Raw genomic sequence first — 25,655 nt, forward strand, 5'->3', positions numbered from 1 at the left:
ATTAACACAGACGAACAACGGGCTTATGAAGAACAGGAGGACAACTTAGACAACAACGACTGTGTTGAAATGTCTGCACAAGAATTAACAGCTGAACAACTATCAAAAATTATTGGAATGGTTGACACCTTGTCAGAGCATATTATGGAAGTTGATCCCAATACTGAACGTAGCCTTACAATTTGCCGAACGATAAACAATGCAATTTGTTGCTACAAAGAAATGTATGAAGAGAAAAGGCCAAAGAAGAAAAATGTGCAGTCTGGTTTCAAACAGTCCAGGATATTGGCAGAACCGATTACCTGGACTATGCAAGGTATTACTGTACATTCCATGTTTATGCTCTACATGTTTTGGCCAAACAGAGCCATCTTCAAGCAACACATTATTAAAGAATCCACATTTTAACCAATATTTTAGTGAATTAAATGTGATTAATATCATCTAAATCTATATTGATATTGTTGCATTATAATGGTAGAAGACTAAGTGATATTTCAATGCAACAGGATGCTGAAATATAATATTTAGTTGTAGAATCATAGGTCAAATTTTAACAGAACCTGTGAAACTGTTTATGTGATAAATAGAAAAGTTCATTTATGGCCATGTGCAAACCAGGTTTTATTACATATCAGCATAAGTGAATGAAAATTGCTTGACAACTTTTGGTGGAAATCTTCTATATGCAATTTCAACAAGATACATAAAATAGTTTACGATATATGCAAAAGTCCATGTATGGCCTTCTGAAAGCCAAGGTATATTATGGATCAATATAACATATGGCAGGCAAATTTTCATGAAAGTGTTCTACAAAGTGATTCAGAAAGATGGACACAATTTCAATTGGCTATATTTCCTGAACTATATGTTGCATTTGAATTCTGTAAGGTACAGAGGATGTTGTAAAGTTTATAATATTACTGCTAGAGCACTCCAGCACCAGGTCAGTTGTAAGCAAGATGGCTACTATGCAACACAAGATTTTTTACATTCATGAGTTCAGTAAAAGTGAGTCTGCGACTAGGTGCAGCGTGCATTTCGTCGCAAGTTTAACTCCAACCTCCAACGAGGAAGAGCACTTATCATTGGAATAAACAATTTGATGAAACTGGCTCTCTGTGTAAGGGTAAAAGCCTGGGCCGATCGCGTGTATCAGAGGAGAACGTGGAGCGCATTCGAGTGAGCTTTGAGTGCAGCCCAATGAAGTCAACCCATAGAGCAAGCAGAGAGCTTGGACTATCGCAGACAACTGTCTGGCGTGTACTGAGGTGCCAGTTAGTGTACGAACCATACCACCTACAACTGGTACAGGCTCTTCGTGCAAACGATAAGGTAAAGCGTGTAGAATTTTGTGACCGTATGTTCAAAAACATGGAAGATGAATTGTTTCTGCCTCGTGCAATTTTTAGCAATGAAGCTACGTTTCACCTAAGTGGGAAAGCTAACAGGCACAATGTTCATACATGGGGGCTACAAAATCCCCGTGTAACACTTGAACATGTGAGGGACACCCCGAAAGTTAATGTGTTCTGTGCAATATCGTTAACAAAGGTTTATGGACCTTTCTTTTTTGATGAAAACACAGTTACTGGAGTAACGTATCTTAGAATGCTGCAAAACTGGCTTGTTCATCAAATGAATGAAGATTCAGGAGATTACATTTTCCAGCAGGATGGAGCTCCACCCCATTGGCACCTGAATGTTCGATGTTTCCTGAATGAATCTCTACCTCAACGATGGATAGGTCGCATGGGGAATGAAGACCTGGCACTCCAGTTCTGGCCACCGACGTCTCCTGGTCTCACACCCTGAGACTTTTTCCTGTGGGGATTCGTGAAAGATGCAGTTTATGTACCACCTCTTCCCACAAACTTGAATGACCTAAGAAACCGTATCACAGGTGCGGTGAACTCAGTGACGCAAGATATTTGTCATCGAGTGTGGGATGAATTCAGCTACCGTCTAGATGTTATCTGTGCAGCCGGAGGGCGGCACATTGAACATCTATAAACTTCCATACATGTATAATCAAATGTAATTTACAGAATTCGAATGCAACATACAATTCAGGAAATACAGCCCATTGAAATTGTGTCCATCGTTCTGAATCACCCTGTATATCAAATTTATCAGAAAAGTCGGTTAATGGCTCAAGATAACTAGGCTTTATTATGGATCATTATGGCAACACTGGAGAAGAACAATACATAAGTAGATGACAAAGATTATAAGCACAGAGTTTCTATTACATATGTTCTGCCACTGTCATATTACTGCCACTCCCTAGCTCTTACTTTGAAATTCAATTTGTTCAACTCTTGATATGGGAATCCACATTCCAGAACTAGAGAAAAGTACAAAAAAATATTAAAGCAATCTTTAATCTTGTGCAAAGTAGACTAAAAGTTAAAGTTTATTAAATAAATTATGACAAGAGATTCCTGAATTTATTCTAATCTAAAACTCACAATGAGTGAATTAACCTATGAGCTGACACTTCAGTGCAGGCAGAAAATATTAATAATTACTGCTCTTCCTATTACAGTAAAAAATTATCTCATTACTAATTCAGAGATCCACATAAAAAAAAACATGACATCAGTCCCTGCAACCTTCTCATATGAAGAACAGATACATTAAGTGTTATAAACGAATTAAATATAACATTGGATTAAATCAAATGCATTAGATATTAACTTGAATAAAAATATCAGCTATGAAAATCAAAAGAAACTGAGACAATATTCTACAGATAAAAAGTAGAAATGTAATAGTCACAAAAATGAATAAGTTTATACATTTAAGAAGTAAAATTTATACAAATGAAGGAAGATCAGTAGAAGCATCTGAATACATTCAGAACTGTATAACATGAAGTGGTAACTCTTATTTTTCAACACACCATAAATAACAAAAATACAATATATAACTCAAACCACCATTAGTGTCAAGTACATGGACAATCTGATTTGATTTGATTTATTTATTTCGTCACTGTAGATCATTGTACATGATATATGACAAGTCAAGTTAATTCTGAATATTAACAATTTGATATATAAGTAGATTAAAATTACAATAGTTACAATTTTTTACATTCTTATTTGTGGAGAATTTGATGGAATGAACATTGGCAGGGGAAACCGAAGTACTCGGAGGAAACCTGCCCCAGCGCCATTTTGTCCATCACAAATCCCACTTGCTCAGATCACAGTGGTGGGAAGCCAGCGACTAATCGCTTAAGCTATGGCGTGGCCTTAGAATAATGATATTGATAGCTAATGTAATGTTCTAGCCAAAACAAGAAAAGTAAAAGACAAGCAGACATAAATTCTTATGAAGCATATGAGGCAGGGCTCCATAAATACAACTTACTTGTAAATTAACAATATTCATCTGCCCATAACCTTGCAGTATGCTTCATTAAAATAGTTTTATAGAAGCCTCTAGTCTCCATCAAATCAGCCATATGAATAGACAAGCAAATTTCTGTGAACCAATCATAGGAAAAATGAAAATGGAAAGAATTATGAATGGGACAATCAAAAAGGAATTTACAGATGCTTAGATGTGTTACAGACAAGACAGAATATCAATCTGAACACATTAACAAAACAGGATACAACATAATACCTAGAAGTTCCCTGAAAGTACAAGTGAAAGACCTACAGTACACCTTTGATATGGACAGCTTACCAAAATGATCAGCAATATTTCATTCAATTCAATTAAGTTTTCCTCATCCTTCCCTACTGACACAGAATATATCTTATATACACACACATATCTGAAAGTAACATAAATATTTTAGCTAAGTCCCTTCATGCTACCATGCGATACAGATACAATTCATAAAAACAAACCAACTCAAAAATCATATTCTGCCAATTCAATGTGATATATAGTCTTCTACATAGTAAAATGTGCAGGTAGGATCTCATCTCTTTTAAACTGCCTCATTTTTTTTTACTTCCTTACTTTTATTTTGTGTTTATTTATTGTATAACTTTATTCCGAAATTCATTACACCTTTCTTGAGGGCATCTGTTCTCTAAAACTTAACATGACTGATTGATTGATTGATTTCGTCACTGTAGATCATTGTACATGATATAGGACAAGTCAAGTTAATTCTGAATATTAACAATTTAATATATGAGTAAGATTAAAATTACAATAGTTACAATTGTTACAGTTGATTACAATTTAGAATTAGTTAGATATTCTTATTTGTGGAGAATTTGATGGAATGAAGAAGTGTTGGGAAAATGCAAATGTCTTACAATTTTGGGTTAGAATATACGTTATCGGTATTTTGTTACCTTTTTCTCTAGCTCGGAAGCCTGCTTTTCATACTCTTCATCATTATCCGATATTTCATCAGAAGATTCATCTTCACGATCGTTTGTTCTGTCCGAAGCCTTATCCATATCTGAAACTCTGTCAATTTCCATTTTTTCACTTTCTTCTGCCATATTTTGACTGACGCTGTTCAATGTTTTTCGTTCTTACACGAACAGGTCATCCGTGATCCGTGGGGACGACTGTCGGACACACTCCTTGAAAGTTTCGGCGAACGGTTATCAGTTTTCAATGTCACGGATCACGAAGTGTGTAACTTGTGTTAAAATGGGTGCTGGTAGAGTGCTTTGCGCTTTAATATCTTTAGTAATTGTATGTGGCTGTAATTGTGTTTCAATAAGCAGACAGTTACCAGTCGAAGACTTTCTATATCCCTCGCAATATCACAACTATGAAGAGATTACGAATTTGTTCAGAGACTTGAACTCAACATACCCACATTTAGCCAGGTTACATTCAATTGGAAAATCTATACAAAACAGGAACCTTTGGGTTTTAGAAATAAGTGAGAATGTCCATAATCGTAGTTTAGGAGAGCCGATGTTCAAATTTGTGGCAAATATGCATGGGGATGAAACAGTTGGTCGAGAATTAATGGTATTTTTGGCACAATATCTGCTAAAAAATTATGGGTCAGATGCTAGGGTGACTAAGCTTGTCAACACAACAGACATATTTCTTATGCCATCTCTTAATCCAGATGGGTATGAAGCTTCTCAGGTAAGAATAAGTTACCATTCTATTGAACAATTAATAATACAGTACAGATCTATTACTGTAGCATGGAGGCAGGTTTATGATTTTCTTGCTTGAACAGGAAATTCTCATCCTGTACAGAACACTGTGGACTGTAAGTTTAGTGATATTTTACAAATTTCTTGATACCTATATGATATTTTTTCTTGTATGCAGGAAGGATTGTGTGATTCTAAATCAGGATTTGAAGGGAGAGTGAATGCTAATGGTGCTGACCTGAACAGAGACTTCCCTGACCAATTTGACATAGAGAAAATGCACAGAAATATTTTTGATGGACGTCAGAATGAGACAGTTGCTGTAATGACATGGATTGTCTCCAATCCGTTTGTTTTGTCAGGAAATCTTCATGGAGGAGCTGTTGTTGCCAGTTATCCTTTTGATGATTCAGGGTTAGTGTTTCTTCGTTTTCTACAAATAACCATAGCATTTATTAGTAGCAGGAACATAATTTCTTCATATAATGCATGCTGTCTTTACCAATCAAACAGATATTTTAACTGCAGGAAATAATTTTTGTATGTGTGTTTTGCACACATGTGCATGTAACACATTAACCCACATCAAGTTAATTTCCTTTGTTTATAGGAGACTGTAGCTCATCTTCAGATAATGTAATACCACAGTTTATTTTATTATAGTTTGTGCATAAATAAAATATTTGTTTCTGCATTAGATCTCTTGTGTGCTGTTTTGTTATTTATAGATTAGAACAGAATTTCCTGGCCTGGAGTCCTTACATGACTTCTCAGTATTGTCCATATCCTGGGGACCATATTATGTGTTATAACAAGGATTTGAATACCGTGAAAGAATTCTAGTTCTGTTTTATAAATTTGGCCATGAAACTGTTATTGAAAAGTGAAGTATATATGAACACTTTAAGAATATCTTTCAGAATGTTTGTGTTCTTTGTACCTAAACAAATTTTTCACATGTGAAAATAGTAATTAGTCTGATATCCTGATAAAAGTGCACTATAAGACTCTCATTCACACATCCATGTTCACAACAAGCACTCATGCATCAATCATCTTTCAGGATTGTTCGAGACAACCACAGATAAATTTGCTTTTTTGATAAAGAATGGTGGCAGCATTGATACTTCTTTCACTGCACCAAGATTCATTTTCATAATTCATGTGATAATATACTGATGAATTGTATTCTGTATCACAGAGTGTTTTTACTATCCAGTTTTGGGGATGGAATGTTCATATTTGCCAGGCACTGACCTATGAGGGTTAAACTGTGAAATAGTGAATATGAATTGAATCCACCAAGCTCTTCAGGCACTAGCAAGGTGCATGTCTGTGCATACACACACATGCACATGCTCACACATTCCATCCGCCGTGAGAGTGAGGGTGCATCATGAATTAGTTAGTGACATATGCAGGCATTAGAAAGTTCCAAGATCCTATTGTCAGAATATTTCTGGTATCTGTACACTGGTGGGAAGTTCAGATATGAGTATGAGGGTTGAGCCATGAAAACCAGCCCTCGCACCGCAACCTTCAATGATCTATTGTGCTTCCCCTTTGGATTAACCCTTTATTAATCCTACACGTCAAATGAAATGGAAAACTATTTATGAGGGAATCATAAAAGTCACTTGGTTTCGTGACGAACTGACCCAGGTGGTGATATCTTAGGTAAGCTATAACCTTGCAATCACATAAGATGTATGTGGCTGATTCATCTTGTAGGCACCTTTCACAAGTTGGATCTTCTGTCAGTCCCAGTTTGAAAAGGTGCCCTTTTAGGTGGAAGTTCAGGTATACATACACGAGACTTTTTGTTCTGTAAGGTTGTCTACACAAGGTAGGATGTACCCTGGTTCATAGAGGAGTTGGACTTTACAGACATACAGACAGACAGCATACCAAAAACCACATTTTTATATTCAGGGATCCAAAAATGTACAAATCTCGAAATTGATTTTTTCACCATCACATAGTACAGGGTGTTTTTTAGTAAACTTGATGCATTCACAGCCCTGTGCTTCATGGGGACTAGAGCGCTGCTTACTGTGGAGTGCATGCGAATATTGCCAATGACTTAGCATGCAGATAACATTTGGAATGAAGGGAAGTTCTTGCCTTTGTTCACAGATCACAAGAGATGTTGAAAATGCTGTCCCGTTATGCATAATTATCTTACGCGGGTGTTTCATTAAAAAAACTCATGTAAAAATTCCTTCTTGCACATACAGCAAACCAGACACCAACTTTTACTGGATGGCTTCAGCAGTTGTGTTGCCATTCTTGCACTAGATGAGTGTTTCTCAACCTCCAGGCTGCAGCCTGGTACCAGGCCCTGGCATCAGTTATACCAGGCCCTCGTCTTATATAAAGGAATTTGCCAGGCTGCAGTCTCACCAAGGTTGAGAAACACTGCACTAGACTTTGACATTCCAGTCTCTTGAGCTAGACATTTCAGTGATTTTCTAGGTGTATGTTCAAGTTTGGCCCCTATATCATCTAACTTCTCCTCAGTAAGCATTCAGTGGTTATGTTTTTTTCTTGTCTATTAAGAGTCCCATTGTTCTAAGTTTGTTCACCGAATTATGAATTGTTCATATGCTGGAAATTCTTTCATCCCGAAATTTATGTCGAAATTTTCACCGACACTTTGCCACGGTTCCATATTTCACATTGCTGTAAAGTATAGCAAACCCTGTCATGCCACACTGCTATTAACTGGGAACAAATAGCTCATGGATCTGATAACTGCTGCCTGCTGCTGACAAATCATAAACAAACTCCCATGCATGAACATAATACCATGTAGAGATCTACAAATTAATTATTTTCCTTCATTCCAAACACTATCTGTCATCAGGCATGCTGAGTCATTGGCAAAACTCGCATATATCCTGCAGCACACAGCACATCGGTCACAGCAAAGCACAGAGCTATGAACTTTTCAACCCAATTAAAATCTTCCCTTTACGTACAGGGAACTAAAAAGATACAAGTGTCACACTGCTTCCCCCCCCCCCTGAAAATGAGGTTGAGAATTGCTGTAGTAGATACATATGTGTACAGGAGTTGTAGAAGCTTATGTATTGCATTTTTTATATTAGCTGTCATTATTGTGGGATGTTTTTGAAGGTAAGTGTAAACACCAAAACTTTATAAATAAAATTAATTTATGTTTGAATTTTGTCATCCTTATGATGTTCAGTGGAACTGCCCATTTAATGTACCTCGGCTTAAGTTTTCCTTAATTTAATGTTCAATTTCAGTAATCGTAAATTAATCCACTGCTCTATAAATATGGGTTATGCTGTATTTTGTGAATGCAGTAAATTTTGAAACTTTATGAATTGTACTGTATTATGCATGATCAAATATAAGTTAGTCCTTATGTCTAAAGTCTTTATATTTCAGTTCTTTTTCAAGAATGCTTGTGTATCTGTGGAAGTCTTTGATGTTTCTTATAAAATCATTTCAGGTCACTGAATGTTCTAGTAATATATCAGTGTTTATGATGCAGTTATCCCCAAGCATACCCAGTTTCACATGACTTCACTCAACCCTTTTTGTTTGAATTTAGTGGAAATTGCACATAATTAAATTATTGTCTGAAACAGAGAAGTTTGGACTTGTAAATGACAAAAATGAATGGTATTAAAGTTAATTGAATTATGTATTTTTCAAGTATAAATTTAGTGAAACTAGAGAAGTAACAAAATTTTAGATTCCACAATTTGGATGAACCAGCTGTTGCATGTATTGCAAGATGACCATGTCTCCTACTGCTTTCTGGAATGGGTATGTTTTTGTGCTGTTTGGATAAAATACATAAGGGAAATGTTTTGTCTATTGGCGAGTTTCAGCATGTGAATGACATGATGGATTATGATAAAATTTAGTATCTACCCTCAGACATTCTGTGGAAAGTATGTTGGTCCATGTCATTCGGCTATAACCCCACTATACTTGAAGCCCAGTCAGTAGGCTGGTGTGGAAATGCTCATACCTTCTTACTGGGAGATAACTATATTTCTGTTGTGTATCATGTATCAGGGGTATATGTAGGGGCCATCACCACAAGAATTGTAACTTATATTAACATGTCTGATATTCAAGTTTGGGGGCATGCGGTAGCATAGTTGGTTGGGGCACTATGCTACAAGCCGGAGAAGGTTGCAGGATCAAATCCCAATGAGGTGGATTTTTTCAGTTTACCTAATCCTTCCAGCCACACTGTGGCCCTAGGGTCAACTCAGCCTCTATCAGAAATGAGTACCGGGAATCTTCCTGGGGGTAAAGGTAGGCCAATGCATAAGACTGACAACTGTACTGCCATCTATGAGCCAGTTGTCTGGAAAATGTGGGAACCTCAACATCTCACAGGCCTGTGGGCCTCCACCGCCTGTTACAAGGATACCTTTTTTTTTTTTTTTTTTTTTAATATTCAAGTTTAAATGTCCCTGCTTATTATGACTGAGGTGTTCTTGGTTTTTCACAGTTTTTCCAGGGAACTGCCAGGAATAATATCAAGTGGGCCAGAGCTACCTCCTTCCAAATCGTTACTTACTCATACTTCATAATTATATTCCAATCTCATTTATTATTATTTAGCCTATGCATTTGTAAGAGAATCAGAAAGTAGTATAAGAAAATTAATTATAAACCTGAAATGAAACTTCATTATACTGTCTGTACAAAATATTGGTATATGACCTAAAATGGAGGTATAATTAAGATTTGTGACATATATGACACATTTTTGTATGATTTGTATAATTTTAGATAAAAAATATTTATTACTGTATTAAGTATGATGTCTGTATTGCAGATTATGCCTTGTCAGCAAAGCAGTTTATGTCAAGAGATCTGGCATACAGCTTAGTCCAAAAATGCTATAAAATAACATGTCTAGTAAATATGTTGTCATTGACTTTATTTCGGTTACTTGTTACAGACCTTATTTTTATGATAATTTGATTTTTCTGTTTTTCATTAGAACAGGGCAAGAATGCTGTGTAGAAAGTCCTTCTCCAGATAATGCCTTGTTTAAACATCTAGCAACAGTGTATTCTAGTGCACATCCATTAATGCGAAGTGGAAATGCATGCCCACCAGAACAGTTTAATGGAGGAATCACCAATGGTGCACAGTGGTATGAGGTGCAAGGTATGTGGTTTTGCAGTATATATATCTGTGAGAATTTGAAGTTTTTGCTAAGATTATAATGCCTAGTTCACATTCCGTCCACAAAAGTGTTACAGATTAGCATCATAAATATAACTTTGTCCACAGGTGGAATGCAAGACTTCAACTATGTTCATTCAAATTGCTTTGAAATTACATTTGAACTTAGTTGCTGCAAATTTCCAAATGCATCTATGCTTCCCATGGAATGGGCTAACAATAAGGAGTCTCTTCTCTCATTCATAGAAGCTACACATATGGGAGTTAAAGGTATGATGGAAGATAGCTGTTCATTTTGGGAACATTTTTATTGGTGTCCTAATTGGATAGTTTACATATGAACCATTGTCCTAAAAAGTTAGTCTGTTTTTATATCTGAAGCTGCTATTGTAAATTAAATTTTACTTTTAATATTCCTGCATATTGTTTTATGTATTGTTGTGACATTGCCTCTGTGGTTTAGTGGTCAGCATTCCTGGCTACAGATCCAGAGGTCCAGGTTCGATTCCCAGTGCTACCAGATTTTTTCTGAGAAATAGTGGGTCTGGAACAGGGTCCACTCAGCCTCATGATGATAATTGAAGAGCTCTTTCAAGGAAATGGCGGCTCTGGTCTAGAAAATCGAAATTAACGGCCGTGGGGATTCGTTGCGCTGACCACGCGACACTCTCTATCCATAAAAGTTGGCACTAAACTTCGCCGACAAGCGGCGGTTGCTCAGTTGGTATAGTTCGCTTGCAGACTAAAATCATGGAGTTTGTTTGTTTGTTTGTTTGTGACATTGCAGATATGATTGGTATTACATTTCCCAGTTGTTCCGTCATTGGACATTAATGTAGACTAAGGCCAAAAAAAGATGAAATAGGATGTGAAGGAAATTACAAATTATGTGATTTTATGGTTTAAACAGCAGATCCTATACTGAATGTTATTAGATCCAAGAAGCTGTAATTAGCTGAATATGTGGCTGATATGGAAAAACAAGAAATTTACCTAAAATGTGGTGAAGAAATGCTTTGGAGAGAGTACACAGTGTCATTAATCCAGAAGACCACATTTTAAGTATCATATTTGACATTGAAGGCTGCATGCAAATTGAAAGTGGAATTGTTGGCCATACCATAGTTAAATTGGCTGTTCAGAGAAGAGGAAATGTAATTTTTCAATTGTTGGAGAGCAGTTTAAATTTATTAAAATCACACATACTTACAGCTTATATATGTCAGAAATGTGATTCATTCATTTTCTTTCTGCTCAGTCACAGGGAACATATTGTGATTGTGAAAAACTTATTGACCCTTCAGTGGTGGAGTTTGCAGGATATACTGCAGCCCAGAAAATGTTATTACTTGTTGTTGTTCTTTAATATATTTTGCCCATTTTGATTTTGGAATTCTTGGAAAATTTGGTACAGTTTATTACCACTATTTTGATACATAACCAATCTGAAGTTAATTTAGTTGTATGATTTCTATTTCAAAAGAACAGAGTATGTCACAGGAAATATCAAGTAAAGCCTTCTTTATTCTCACCTTAAGTGGAAAAACATTTTGTGATGAAGGTACATAAGCATATGTGTGTTCACACATGCATATTAGTAACATGCTCATAAGTGTGAATACACATTGCTGTACTCAGTCTACATGAGCTGAATGAAAAGCACTGGTGTTATCACGTGTAAATCAATGCTTTTGTTGGGCCGCGTCATAGCTCAAGCAGTTAGTCACTGGCTTCCCACTGCGGCGCACCCGCATTCCATCCCGGGTCTGGTCAAGTGGGATTTGTGGTGGAATAAGTGGCGCTGGGCAGGTTTTCTCCGAGTACTTCGGTTTCCCCTGCCAATCTTCATTCCACCAATTGCTCCACAGTCACCCTCACCTATCATCTGGGGCTGGTACAATAGGCCAGAAGTGGCTGCAGTACAAGGGACCTAGTCCCAACCCACTAGCAATAAAAATGCTTTTGTTGATGATTCCCTTCCATATACTTTACAAAGCCTCCTCTGCACAATAACCACAGACCTACACTTGCAAAACCACAGCACACATTTAGCTTTTTATACTTTAGATACAATTTTTACAGCTGTGAGTGTAACACTTCAGGTGGAAGGATACGGAAACTCAAGTGGCACAACTTATAAACTTGATCATATTACCTATTCAAATGTATTTAGTGTTCATTCCCATCCATTTCAGTTCATGAGCAATGTTATGGTAAAATCGTACACATTTCATGTTTAAACACTGTACTCTTATATGTCTGTGTCCATATACTTTGGAGTTTTCGGTAGGCCTGTGTACCTGACATGGCTCATTTATTTATTCTTTAGGTGTTGTCACTGATGAAGATGGAAATGGGATAGAAGGAGCACAAGTTGTTGTGGCAGGTATACAGCACAATGTCACCACAACTTCACTTGGTGAATATTGGCGTCTTCTTCTCCCCGGCAGCTATAATCTTGCTGTCACAGCATGGGGATATGAACCAGTAGAACCTGTACCCATCACTGTGGTACAAGGAAATACAACTGTAATTAATTTTTCTCTCAGAGCTTCACAACCAGGTATATATAACTAAGTGAAAACTGATTACAGTTCTTACTCAGTCTCAATTGCTACATTCCTTTTATTCTGTCATTATTAGCAGGTACACAGTGCTTATTTTCTTCTGTTTTGTGAAAAATTTCCCAGTTTTACTTTATACCCTTAAATATGTCGCATGGAAGTGGTCTTTTTACTTCTATGTGCAAAACGATTTTACAGTACAAGTACAAAAATGGCAGTGTGTTGACCATGAAATTACAGTCCAGTATTATAAAATCAGCAGCTTTCTCTTTTACTGTTCAAGACTTTAAGGGTAAAAGAATCCTATAAGCTTGGTTTAAAAATTTGATAAACTTGAGGCTGAAGACACACTGTGGAAAACTTGATTGCATGAAATTAAGTTGTCAGTTTCTATATTCCAAAATAAAAATATTCATAACATAAACATTCATAATGGATCAATAGATGTGAACTTCCACTTTTTCTTGTTAGGAAACACTTTCTGAAGTATATACTTATAATTGTGTCAGATTTATTTTAACTAATAAATTGGATTTTATTAATTATTCACCTCATGAAGATCATAACTTTTGGAACTATTTCTGTTATAAAATATCAAGGAAGGACAGTTGGGTTTGCCTAGAGTAATACCTGTTCAACTTTTTCATGGCTTTAATGGCCGAAAAATTGCTAACAAAGATTTAATATATCGTCCTCTTCTGCTCAGTTCTAATGTTAAAATTATTTCTTAAAATAAAGAAATGCATGTTACTTTACATCCTCTATTGCCACATTACAGTGCTTGAATGCAGGCTCTGCATCATGGGATTGTGTCATGGCATGGTCGTTGTTCAGTTGATTAAGCATATCTGTTTCTTTCTCCCTCCCCAGTACTACTACCATTACCACTGAGTCAGGAATGGCCACCAAGCCTGAAGCAAAAGATTTAAAATCCCTTACTCCCAAACAATAAATTGTTACCCATAAATTAAAGTATCTTGTTCAGTTGTGTGGTATGAGGATTAGGTTCTCTCTTCCCCTACAGTACTTAACATAAGGTGAGCTGTACCAATTAAAGTTAATCTTAAACACCAAACATAAGTCTCTGTTTTACTTCTCAATTACATATGTTCATTTTTGTCTACTATATTCAGGTTTATGTGTGTAAAGATTATTTTAATCAGTTTGAAATGTCTGCTCAGACTTAATGTCAGATGTATGACTATATATACATAGATATATTTATGCTGTGTAATGAATTAAAATATTTTGCTATAATTTTATTTTATTAATCATGTATACAGAAACTTAGCTATTCGTAATATGGCTCTGTATTCTTCTGTACTTGTTATAAACATTTAAAATTCCTGTCTTCAAAGTAAGCTGTAATAGTGATGTTTACAAAGTGCATGTCATCTGTAGACTACAGTGCCATCATACAAATTCTTTAGACTTTTTTTAACTAAACATTGTGGCTGGGTTTGAACAAATGTTCAGTTTTTTCACAGAGAAGTTTATCTGCTTACAAAATATAGAACACATATATAATATCATGTTTCCAAGGTTTTTCATATACCTATAGTTACGAAAATTATATTATGATAAATAAACGGGTGACTGTATGAAATATACAGTAAATTCATTATGTGGCATGTATGCTGGTTATATTAATCCACCAGTTTCATAAGAAAAATTTACAGCAACGCAATATGAACAATGCTATATTTCCTGTTTGGGAATCTTCCTAGGAGCTATAGTGGATTGATGGGTGAAATGTTTGAGGTATATGTACTGTATCATGATCACAGATTCCACTAACCTCTACTGTAATGGCACTTGCGTGAAGGAGGATAACAGCACTCCTAATGGTGGCAGGGAGAATTATTGCATGGAGGGTAAACATATGCGTGCTTGGAATTTGTTTTTGAATACTTTTATGAAAATGGTAAATTTTGAGTTTAATGCTGGTTGGATGAGAATTCCAGATGCATGGATGTTGGATAACTGTGAGTTAATTATATTCATTTTTGTTAATGCTAAGGACTAGAATTTGCTTCCTATGCTGCACATTTCAACTTGATAGTATATCATATGTCTTGCAGTTGTTGTTAAAGAGAAATGTTTTACATTATTTTTCTAATTTGAGGGAGTAATCATAAATCAGTATGCAATAAATCGCTGTATGTTAATGATCAAATCACACGCATATATGTTCCTTTATGTGGTATTTGTGAAGATCAGAAGTTGTCTGTGTACTGATACACAGTGCAGTCGCATTTTAAGGAGGATGCATTCCCGAACACCTCGCATAATTTAAGACAAGTTTCCTCATAGGAGTAACATATACATGATTCTTGTTGAATTTTGGGGGGGAATTCACACAATTCAAAATTGCATAAAGTGTGACTGTAGAACAGGTGTGCAGTATTGCAAGGAGCATTTTCAGCAGTCCAGCAGTCTAGAATGAAATTTATATAAAGTTAGTATACTGATGCGTAATTTGTGTCCTAACAGCAACTCACTTAAATGGTATTTTTTTTTCCCTATTTTATGACATGTCAATTCATTTAATGACAACATTATCACTGAAATTGTGTCATCTTCAGAATTTTCTGTCAAGAATAATATTTGTAACAAGTTTAATTTAGTGCTATTAAGTAACTAAAATGCATTTGTGTTTGTTATGAATATGGTATATTATGTTATGTAATGATTCTGACGAATCTCATTTTATAGGGTTTATGTTGTTTATGTTGTTGAATAAATACCCACATATATACAGAAATATTGAACGATCTCATAAAGGCAAGTACCGTTTCTTTAGTAATAATGCTGCTTTTGTACAGACAAATCTAATTTTGTTGCAACATACAGTTCTAATGAGTTATATCCCAACCCTGAACAAAACAAAGAAATGATTTTACTGACAGTGTGTATAGTCACGTGACTAAAGTTATAATGTAAATTTGCTGGCTTTTATATATGTTGACGTAATTAGAGTGAAATCCCTATTTAAAGAATCCCCGGACAGTTGGCTTGGTTTGTACGAAATGGAAGTTGTGCAAAATTACATCAAGAAACTGTTCATCTTCTTATAAGACTTAGTACTGAAAGAACCTCACTTGAGACTGTAAGGGACTGTGATGACACAATTGATATGGCTTCGATGCAGGTTCATTATATGATGTCATATGCTAAGATGGTGGTTTTGCACAAGTGATTTTTGGTAGGTTAAAAGAAAGAATACTGATTGTCTCAACCACAACTGCACCAACTCAAGGGTTTAGTTCTGGGAGGCTGTAAATATCGTACCCTAAATACATATTATTTACGAAATTGAAATTCACTAAAAATGGGAAAATACCATAGCTTTAAATTGGACTTGAGTTGGAAGCAGAAAAGGGATTTAGTACGTACAGGATTTTGTTAAATATGCAGACAAGAATCAAGATTATTTTTAATATAGAAGGTACTTTCATATTTTGCTTTCTGTTTTGCCTGTTCCAAATAAAAAAATTCCTGCATTTTTTTGGTCCACAAACATCTCATTTCTTGTATAATAGCCCTTATTGTTGCTGTGTGTAGTTGGTTAATTTGTATCACTTTATAATCATACCCATATTTGCATTAGTGAAATTACAGATTTTCCTAGTGGTGGCTGCATTATTTCAAGGGAGAAAGATGTAATGTTATACATACCGGCTGAAATATGGACTAATGCTAATCATCAGCTGCCAGTACTCACTTTACTGATTTTTTCTTTGTATGTCTCTTTACCCCATATGTTCTAATACTCAGCCTGTGGGTACAATGAAAGGCCAGACAACAACTTATGACTCTGTTTCATCTATATGCTTCACCCTTTAGTTGTTTAATCATGGTTACCAAGCCTTGTATTGTATTACATAAATTAAGGTACAAGTGGTTAATGCAACCTTTTGCAATAGTTTTGTCAGTTATATATGTTAGGAGGTAAGTAGGTAGCTTAGAGAAGGTGAATCATGGAAGTAATTTTGGTGATCAGGAAAATAATATTTTTCTTTTTAATGTTACATTACAGTAAGTGAAATAAATTCATTATTGGAAATATGTAGATTTTTAAATCTTTGTATTGCATGTTTTAACCACAGTTTTCCTGTAGTAAAATAAATATTAGTTCTGCAGAACATTTTGAGTATTTTTTATTCTTTTACCTTTTGCTTAAGAAGATACTAGAATAATTTCAGTTAGATTCACCTTTTCCAAGTCCTGTCATTTAAATAGCATTTTATTTGTTTCATTTCTCAACCTAATAGAAATCAATAGAAATATCGCCATTGAACTGTACAGTGTAAAGAAAATGGTATCAATAGACAAATCAGTAGTTCTCCTTTGTTAACACAATGTGTTTAATGTGGATAGCTGTTTCTAACTGGCTTTCCTAGCAGATGAAATTACAGAGTAGTGTGACTTCATATTCAAAGTATTGTGGCATGAAGACCCATTGCTGGGCAGTGACTGCAAGATAAGCTAAAGTACAACAGCCATTACTGAGTAACAGCTTCACAAATAAACATATTTGCATGGCAGCAATTGGAAACAGCAGCAGAGGAATGGTGTTTTCCATGTGGTGCATGCTGAGATGTTATAAGGAGGACAGTTGCGGCAATGAGTTAATTGTGAGACAGTCACCAGGCACTAAGAATGTAAGCACAGAAGCAGAGGACATTATTAGAATCTGTCAGGAGGCAATGACTGGTGAAGACATAGCAAACTGAAAAGGCTTTATGTATTCTCTGGTTACAGTGATCTTTGAATTGTGTAACTCAATGAGACTCATATAGTTATTTGTAGTTATATTCTGTAAGAGTTCCATAAATCCAGTTACCAATCCAAACCCCACCTATAGTCACACATGATCACAGTACAATAATTTTTATGGGCACATACAGATTCTCCCAGAAATGAAATTGGAAATTTATGGTTTTTTTAATTATGAACTGAATTGCATGTACTTGTATTTATTTATCACATGTCATGATTATTTTTAGGGGCACACAGTAGCGTAGTTGGTTGAAGCACTATGCTACAAGCCGGAAGGTCACGGGTTCGAGTCCCGAAGAGGTCATTGGCTTTTTTTCAATTGACCTAATCCTTCCAGCCGCATTAGGCCCTGGGGTCGACTCAGCCTCCAACAGACATGAGTATCAGGAATTAATTAAATAATTTACCTCGGGAGTAAAGCACAGCCGGCGTGTAAGGCTGACAACCTTACCGCCATCTTTGAGCTGTTTGTCTAGAAAATGTGGGATCCTCAACATCTCAGAACCCTATGGGCCTTCGCAGCCTGTTACAGGGATAGCTTTACTTTTTTACTTACTTTACATGATTATTTTTAATCCACTTACTTGTGACATAACTAAAATAGGTGTTAAACACAATAATTCTAATATAAATTTGTTATTTCTAAACCACTGGAATTACTGTGCACAACATTATGAAATTGTTCCAATTGAAATTTTAAATTCATGTAGATTTTAACATTCCTTCCATTTTTGGCTACTATACTGAGGCCACGAAGGAAGTCCCATGGATGGTGGAGATAATGACACTTGAAGGTTCCCATTCTTTGCCGACTGCTCCTGTCCATCTAGCCCCTTCTGGGCATTGTCAACCAGAAACGGTTGTCTTGTGGTTGTCACTCAATAGTCATGTGAGCAGAATGACTAGATGCCTGGAAGGGGACATAAGGGATTTTCCTGGAGTGAGACGCTTGAAAATCCTAAGAGATCTGTGGAGGCAGTTGATTTATGGGGCTTTTTTCAGTGTGCTTCTCACTGCAACATACACTGTCAACAAGAAGTTATATTGTAACTCAACTACCTCTCTTTCCTAATAACCCAGAAATAGTTCAGTTTCCTGATAAAACTTAACCATGTTGCATTCTAATTACTACATTTGTGAGTTTGTTGGATTTAGCACTGCTGGATTCTTTTATGTCTGGTCTAGGATCTAGGGTGTCAGCAGTTCCTTGTTGGGGTGGCTTTATGCTTGATAGTTAGAGCATACCTAAGCGGCCTCCATAGTCTAGGGGTAACGTTCCCACCTCATGACTCAAGGTATGCGGGTTCAAACCCGGCAGAGTTCGTGGAGTTTTTAAGGGCAGAAAAATTCAGGGAGCAAGTCCTCTAGGAGGGATTTTAAGCCGTGGGTCCCGTGTCGTAGATTTACGGTACATAAAAGATCCTCCTGTCTCTAGGAGACCTCTGAGCAAAATTAGGCAACAAGTTTCCTGCCCAAGTAGTTTCCAATGCCTCTGGTAGAGGGGGGAAATATCAGGTACCGAGGGCCAACCTCGTTGGCTGAATGGGGCTGAAAGCATGCACCAGTACCGGTAGGGTATGGCGAAAGCAGAAATTAAAGGGGGACGCACAATGGACCAATAACTGGTCTAAGAGAATGGGGAAACCCACCCCCTTTAATAATAATGTTAAATTATATATGTGGATTGACTTTCCTATGAACATGAACATGACATAAAGTTTTATTATTAGGTTATGTAAACTGTGGAAGTATAGATGAAATTTTTTAATGTGTGAATAAGTTAATTTCAACAGTGGCTGCATAATACTGGGGCATCAAAAATATATGATTGCTATGGGAATATTTGTTGATCTTCTCAACCAGAACATTAGTATTTTTGTATTCATATAGTGATAAATCATCTTTTAGTCTTGTAAGTGCTAAGTGCTTGTAAATTTGTGTAGTTATAATAAATTAGTGTGTGTGTCTGTTAATGTGAAATGGCCAGCTGTACAGAGTGTTGAGAGATTCTCCCCTACAGACTCAACCATACAATTCCATGATGAGCACTGAGACAAAAATTCCACTTGTTAACATTTTGACTAACACAGTATGATTATTTGGTCAGAAGTATATCAAGGAACATTATAATCTCAGTGTTTATCAAGGACTTGCATAATGAAATCTATAGTTGCGCATTTCTGGACACTTGTTTGTAAGTATTAATTTGTTCCTTCCTGGTGCAGTATCAAGCACTGGGTAATGGAAATAAAATAGATGTTGAACTATGCTTGGGAATGAGAGACTAAATCATATTTCATTCATGCTGCATTTAATAGATATGTCTGTAAGACCCGCTGTCAGTTTTACCATTTTAACTAATGAAGGTTGTAGATTAGTTTCTCTTTTAAATAAATACCCATATATATTAAATATAATCTGTGCTAAACACTGCATACACTAAATGTAATGTCTGAAGAAAAAACTGTATATTGTAAAACCAAATGTATGTGATAAAATTTTCATATGTCAGTTCTCTAAAGCCAAATCAGAGGATTTTTTTTTCTTGGCACTACAGCCCCAGTGGGCCTAGGCCTACCTCCATGAACTTCTCTGTTCACTTCGGTTTTTCTTGATCTTACACATTCGGTAGGACTCCTTGGGAGGGTGATCAGCTCGTCGCAAGGTCTCTACCTGCACACAAAGACAGAAAAATGCACACATCCATGCCCTGAGTGGGATTCAAACCCACGATCCCAGTTTCCAAGCGAGCGAAGACAGTACATGCCTTAGACTGCCGGCTACCATGACCAGCAAATCAGAGGATTACCTATCAGAATGTAAAAGGAAATTTTAATGCATGACTCCCATAAGTGGTTCTTGTAATCTGATTCACTGAATTTGGAAAATATTTCAGCAGTAAATATATTAACTATTGTAGATATGGTGAGGAAGTGTGTTAATTCTTTGGATTTGTTATTGTTAAAACAGGTGATGGCAGTGATATAGAGATAGTCTCCCCTCTCCCTCATGATGACTATGGGTTTGTAACACCAGCTGAATTCAAGCACCACAATTATCAAGAGCTGGAGGAGCAGCTACAACTACTGGCATCTAATTATCCAAACATTACCAGGTTGTATGATATTGGATCAAGTGTTCAGGGCCGAAAGTTGTATGTCATGGAGATCTCTGACAAGCCAGGAACACATGAACCAGGTGAAAGTGTCTTTTATTTATATCTGCAGATTACGCTGATTTGTTTATGCCCCAATGATAATGCCATCAGTTTTGCCACACTTTATGTTAATTTTAGTGTATTATCTTCATAATGTGAAAGTGAATCTGTTTATGTGCATGTCCACATATGCGAGCCCCAAACCACTAAACATATTCCAGTGAAGTTTGATATGGTAGTCATTTGTTAGGTTCCATTTTCTTCCATAATAGTCATGTTAAACCCTGCTCTACATAACATTCAGTTCAAATAAAATACCTGAAGTGTGTCTTGTGCACAGAATGGAAACAAGACTTAAGATATAGACCTCATTACTTTTGTTACATTAAACGAGACATTTTCAGTTGTGGATATACAGAGAAAAGCACATCATAACTCAGTTCATTGTAGTATCAACACTTGATTACTTCTGTAGACAGTAGATATGCGCCTGCATGAATGAACATTGAGACTGATAAGAGATGCATAATTACAGGTAATACATACTGTATTGTCACGTGTAGGAGGGTACATGTGATGAAATTAATGGGTTCTAGATCAGATGATTGGATTTATTAGTACTTCATTTACAGGTTCTCTTAGTCATTAATCACGCTTATTACAGCACTGTCGCAGAATTACACTGCTGCCCACGCACTAGGATTCTCACTTTCCACTCGTCATCTCCTAGCAATGGATCGCAATACAGAAACTGTCACTTCAAATCACTCTGAAGCCTTCAATCACCCTGGAACCTCGGAACTCGCTGAAACTCTTCTTAGCTGCAAGTGGACTCGTGTTATATAGACGCAGCACAGACACAGAAAACACAATTCTACTATTGCATAGCACAGACCACACAGAAAACAAATGATAGTTAAGTACAGTTGGAGTGACGTCATTGTGCCTTCACGGAAGTGTGTTTACCAAGCCATTGCCTAGAAGCGGGTTGCATAACCCCGTTTTTCCTTTGTTGCATGCTTGTATTGCAGGGTATTTATCAAGCCCTTGCATGTTGATGCATTGACATGTCACAGTATGATACAGTGAAGTTAAAATTTTCTATGCATCTATACATCACATTTCAGCATGACCAGAAACTATTTTATATCGTGACTATTGTTTTTCATTGTGTTCCTCACTCTTTCCAGGAAAGTGATAGAGTAGGAATGGAAATGGGAGCTGGCATAGTGTAGTCGGTATAGCGACAGAGGGAATGGAATTTGAGTCCCAGTGTGGTCAAAAATTCTCTCTTCTCCACATTGTCCAGTCTGGCTCTGGGGCTGACCCAGCCTCCTATCCAATGGGTACCAGGGGTAAAGCGGCCGGGACGTGAAGCTGACAACTCACCTCCAACTAATTCCGAGGTCAAGAATATATGGATCTATACATCCATTCCCCCATACTCCTTCATGGCATAGTGCTTAATTGGTTAAGCACAGGGACAACTTTACCTTTTAGCAGTGGAAAATATGCCAGAATTCACTCCTTCCATGTCTTTTCACTCCTGTACATAATCATCCTTTCATCACATTTGATGCCACTGTAGAAAGAGTGTCATGAAACAGACTGTGCACATTGATGGTGGTGGCGGCAGTGACAATGACAACAATGATAATGGCGATGTTGATGATAATGATATGTTTATTTTAGGTGAACCAGAGTTTAAATATGTTGCTAACATGCATGGCAATGAAGTAGTAGGACGTGAGCTGCTGTTACTGCTCATCAAATATCTCTGTGAGAATTATGGCACTAATCCACACATCACGGACATTGTCAATTCAGCCAGGATACATATCTTGCCCGCGATGAATCCTGATGGCTATGAAAGTGCCACTCCAGGTACTTGAAAACAGTTGTGTTCTCAGATTAAGTCAGGTTTGGTGGACGGACGAAAATGGCCTTACCCCTTCAAACATACCAAAATACAGTAAAATCTCATGTAAACTATAAGTACCCAGAAAAGCTAGGCTGTTATCTCCAGGCAGTGGTTTTTTGATGGGCGTTGTCAAAGGGTTAAATCGCATCTTTGTTCTAGTAGTTTTGTTGACTTGTTGCAAGGTTATGGATTTTTAAAATCCTGAAAGTTTTATTTTTTGCCCTATAATGAGTATTGTGGCATAAATTATTGGATTTTAATTATATAAACAATAAAACGATTAGAAATTTGTAACTTGGAATAATAAATGATGAAGAGAAAACTGTAATTCGGTGAAAATGAACAGATTAGAAAATCATAAATATGGTGTTTTATTAATGAAGTTTCAGTAAAGTTTGCAGTGATTTCTAGTTTTCAACAGAATTTATTGTGCTTGCTTAGAAATAGCAGTTATGGCCTTTGTATAAATTTCTTCATTTTTAACATCCCTCTGAACATTTACATTATAAATGCAATGCATTCCACCTGCCCCATGCATCGGCTGTCCTGTTTAAATTTGTACTTATTCATAGTATGGTATTAAAATCTACAACTTCATGTACCACATGAAAATGTCAATGAAATATCAGTCCAAGCATACTAAAGAGAGTATTTTTAAGCCATCAACTGGTGATTGCAGTTTAACATAGTGGGACTCCCATTATAATTGGTTCTGGGAACCCCTGGTGTGTTTTGTAGAAACTCTGTTTTCCGTACAGTTTTTTGTATCTTAGGGCACCACACAGATATATGAAAAGGTAACTTAATTTTCTTATACATAAATTGTTATAATCCAAGTGAATTAGACAAAAGGAAATATGGTATTTGAAACAAAAATCACTGCCATAAACACTGTACAGTTTGAAATTAGATTTAAATCCATTTACCAAAGTGTAGCTATTATGTACTGATAGACAAACATTGCAAAGTGAATACTGACAGGCCACATGAAAGATGAGTTCAGTAATATTTAACAAACTTCCTTTATTTATTTCCATAATACTCTCTTATTGCAGTTGTCATTTGTACTAATTCTTTTTCATAACATTTGTTACAGGAGATTACAAAAGTTTGGTGGGTCGATCAAATTTTCATGGTGTCGACCTCAATAGGAATTTTCCTGACCAATTTGGAGTTACCCAGGTAAAGTGAAACAGAATGTGTGTTGTAAAACNCCCCGACAAGAAAAAAAATTACTGACACTACCCCTGTTTAACACAGAATGAAATATCTGAATTATCATGTGAATGCAGTAAATACTGCAGTATCCTTGTGGTTATATTTCATACTTTTTTAAGAACACCATATTTTGTCCTGAATTGTTGCTATTCAAGATTGTATGTAAAGCATACAGTGACCTCGTACTTACACGTCTTGACAATGTGATGTGATGTATCTCACATAGAAGTACATTTTATACACCCCTCCTTAGCTTTACTTGCTTGCATTGTAGTATGCCACAAGACTTCTCTGTAATTTTCTGCAAACCATCCAGTAGTTGTAGTAATTGTTTATGAACTACAGATTTAGTACAGATCACTGAAGATAGCAAATATTTAAACATATATTTGAAGTAAACTGTTCATAAGTCTCTTGACCCAATTCACACTCTTGTATCTCTCAAGAATAATAGTTAGATGGTAACTGTATATAATGGCTTATTAAAGATATATATTTCTCTCCCTGAAACTTTTGGAGCTACCACATATATTGTAGAAACAAAACAGGACTCTGATATAAGTAATCTGTGACTCTGTGCTGAGGGTGATTTTGCCTTCTCTTTTGTCATCTTCTGTCACTGATAAACTCAAATGTATATACATACACACATATTGTCACTGGTAGTTATCACAAGGACAAAGTACTTCTCACAGAGTATATAATTATACTCATTGTTTCAAAAATACACAGCATAACTTCAGGAGTGAGTTCCTCATATGTAGATAATAGAAGTAGTGTTTATCAACATAGGCCTGGAAATGCATAGTTTCTGAGTTTTTAAGGTCTGTCTGTGACACTCAGCTCTTCACATTGCCTTGCAGTGAATGTCCCATATGTCCACTTCCTGCCTGAATACACGCCTCAGCTCAACACCTCATTGCCACCCAAAGACGACCCCAAATTCCTGGCATCTTGCATATTGTCTGAAAACCTACCACAGTTCAATTTCGGAGAGTTTCCACATCATCCACTGGAGACAAATACACCAACAATTTTAAATGGCCCCACAAGTAGAAATCCAGTGGATTTAAATCAGATGAGTGTGGAAGCCAGACAATTGGTCCACCTCTACCTACCCACCGACCAGGAAAATTTCCATTCAGGTATCTGCAGGTAAGAAGACTGAAATGTGTGGGAGAGTCGTCATGCATGATGTGCAGTTCTCAGTGAATGATCAGTGGCACGTTGGCCCGAATGATCAGTGGCACATTGGCCAAGAAATCAAGAATTCCACTCTGCAAGCCTGTTTGGAAGTACGTGGGGGCCGAATCAATTTATTACCACAAATACCGGCCCAGATGTTGATGAGGGAGAACCGCTGATGGTGATGTGATGGAAGAATCGCATGTGGATTTTCATCTGCCCACAGATGCTGATTGTAAAAATTCTGGATTCAGTCTCTTCTGAACTGTGTGTCGTCCATAAATATCACAAAGTCGTGGAAGTTAGGATTTGTACCACACTATTGTAAGAACCACTGGCAGAGCAGTACTCATGCAGGGTAATCATGTACACACTGCGGATGGTAACGATATGGCTGTTGTTCTCGCAACACTCCAGACAGTCGAATTAGTAACACCCACTTTCATTGATGCCCTTCATGTGCTGTTTCCAGGAGTTTCGTCCACAACATCCGAATATCCTCCTCTACTTCACGTGTCATAGATCTTGGTAGTCCCCTG

General features: G+C 36.5%; 2 protein-coding genes across 3 annotated transcripts in view; one reads left to right on the forward strand and one right to left on the reverse strand.

Annotated features, from left to right (window-relative positions):
* Positions 1-4,523, reverse strand: part of LOC111870160 (squamous cell carcinoma antigen recognized by T-cells 3) — a 40,723-nt gene extending 36,200 nt beyond the window's left edge. Inside the window, exon 1 of one of the 2 annotated variants that reach the window (XM_023862219.2) lies at positions 4,329-4,523. In XM_023862219.2, coding sequence (XP_023717987.1) covers positions 4,329-4,481 — 153 coding nt within the window. In that variant the 5' untranslated portion in view covers positions 4,482-4,523. Of the gene's footprint in view, positions 1-3,381; positions 3,466-4,328 lie in introns of those variants that run through there. The other variant, XM_023862229.2, reaches the window with a different exon arrangement.
* A 73-nt stretch (positions 4,524-4,596) lies between these two features.
* The window catches only part of LOC111870064 (carboxypeptidase D), a 54,215-nt gene continuing 33,156 nt past the window's right edge, over positions 4,597-25,655 (forward strand). The window contains exons 1-8 of the mRNA XM_023862042.2: positions 4,597-5,088; positions 5,281-5,516; positions 10,102-10,271; positions 10,398-10,559; positions 12,619-12,852; positions 20,606-20,833; positions 22,485-22,676; positions 23,810-23,895. Of these exons, the coding sequence (XP_023717810.2) occupies positions 4,600-5,088; positions 5,281-5,516; positions 10,102-10,271; positions 10,398-10,559; positions 12,619-12,852; positions 20,606-20,833; positions 22,485-22,676; positions 23,810-23,895 (1,797 nt within the window). The 5' untranslated portion in view covers positions 4,597-4,599. The remainder of the gene's footprint in view (positions 5,089-5,280; positions 5,517-10,101; positions 10,272-10,397; positions 10,560-12,618; positions 12,853-20,605; positions 20,834-22,484; positions 22,677-23,809; positions 23,896-25,655) is intronic.

Source organism: Cryptotermes secundus, unplaced genomic scaffold, assembly GCF_002891405.2.
Source record: "Cryptotermes secundus unplaced genomic scaffold, Csec_1.0 scaffold1314, whole genome shotgun sequence".
Taxonomy (NCBI): Eukaryota; Metazoa; Arthropoda; class Insecta; order Blattodea; family Kalotermitidae; genus Cryptotermes; species Cryptotermes secundus.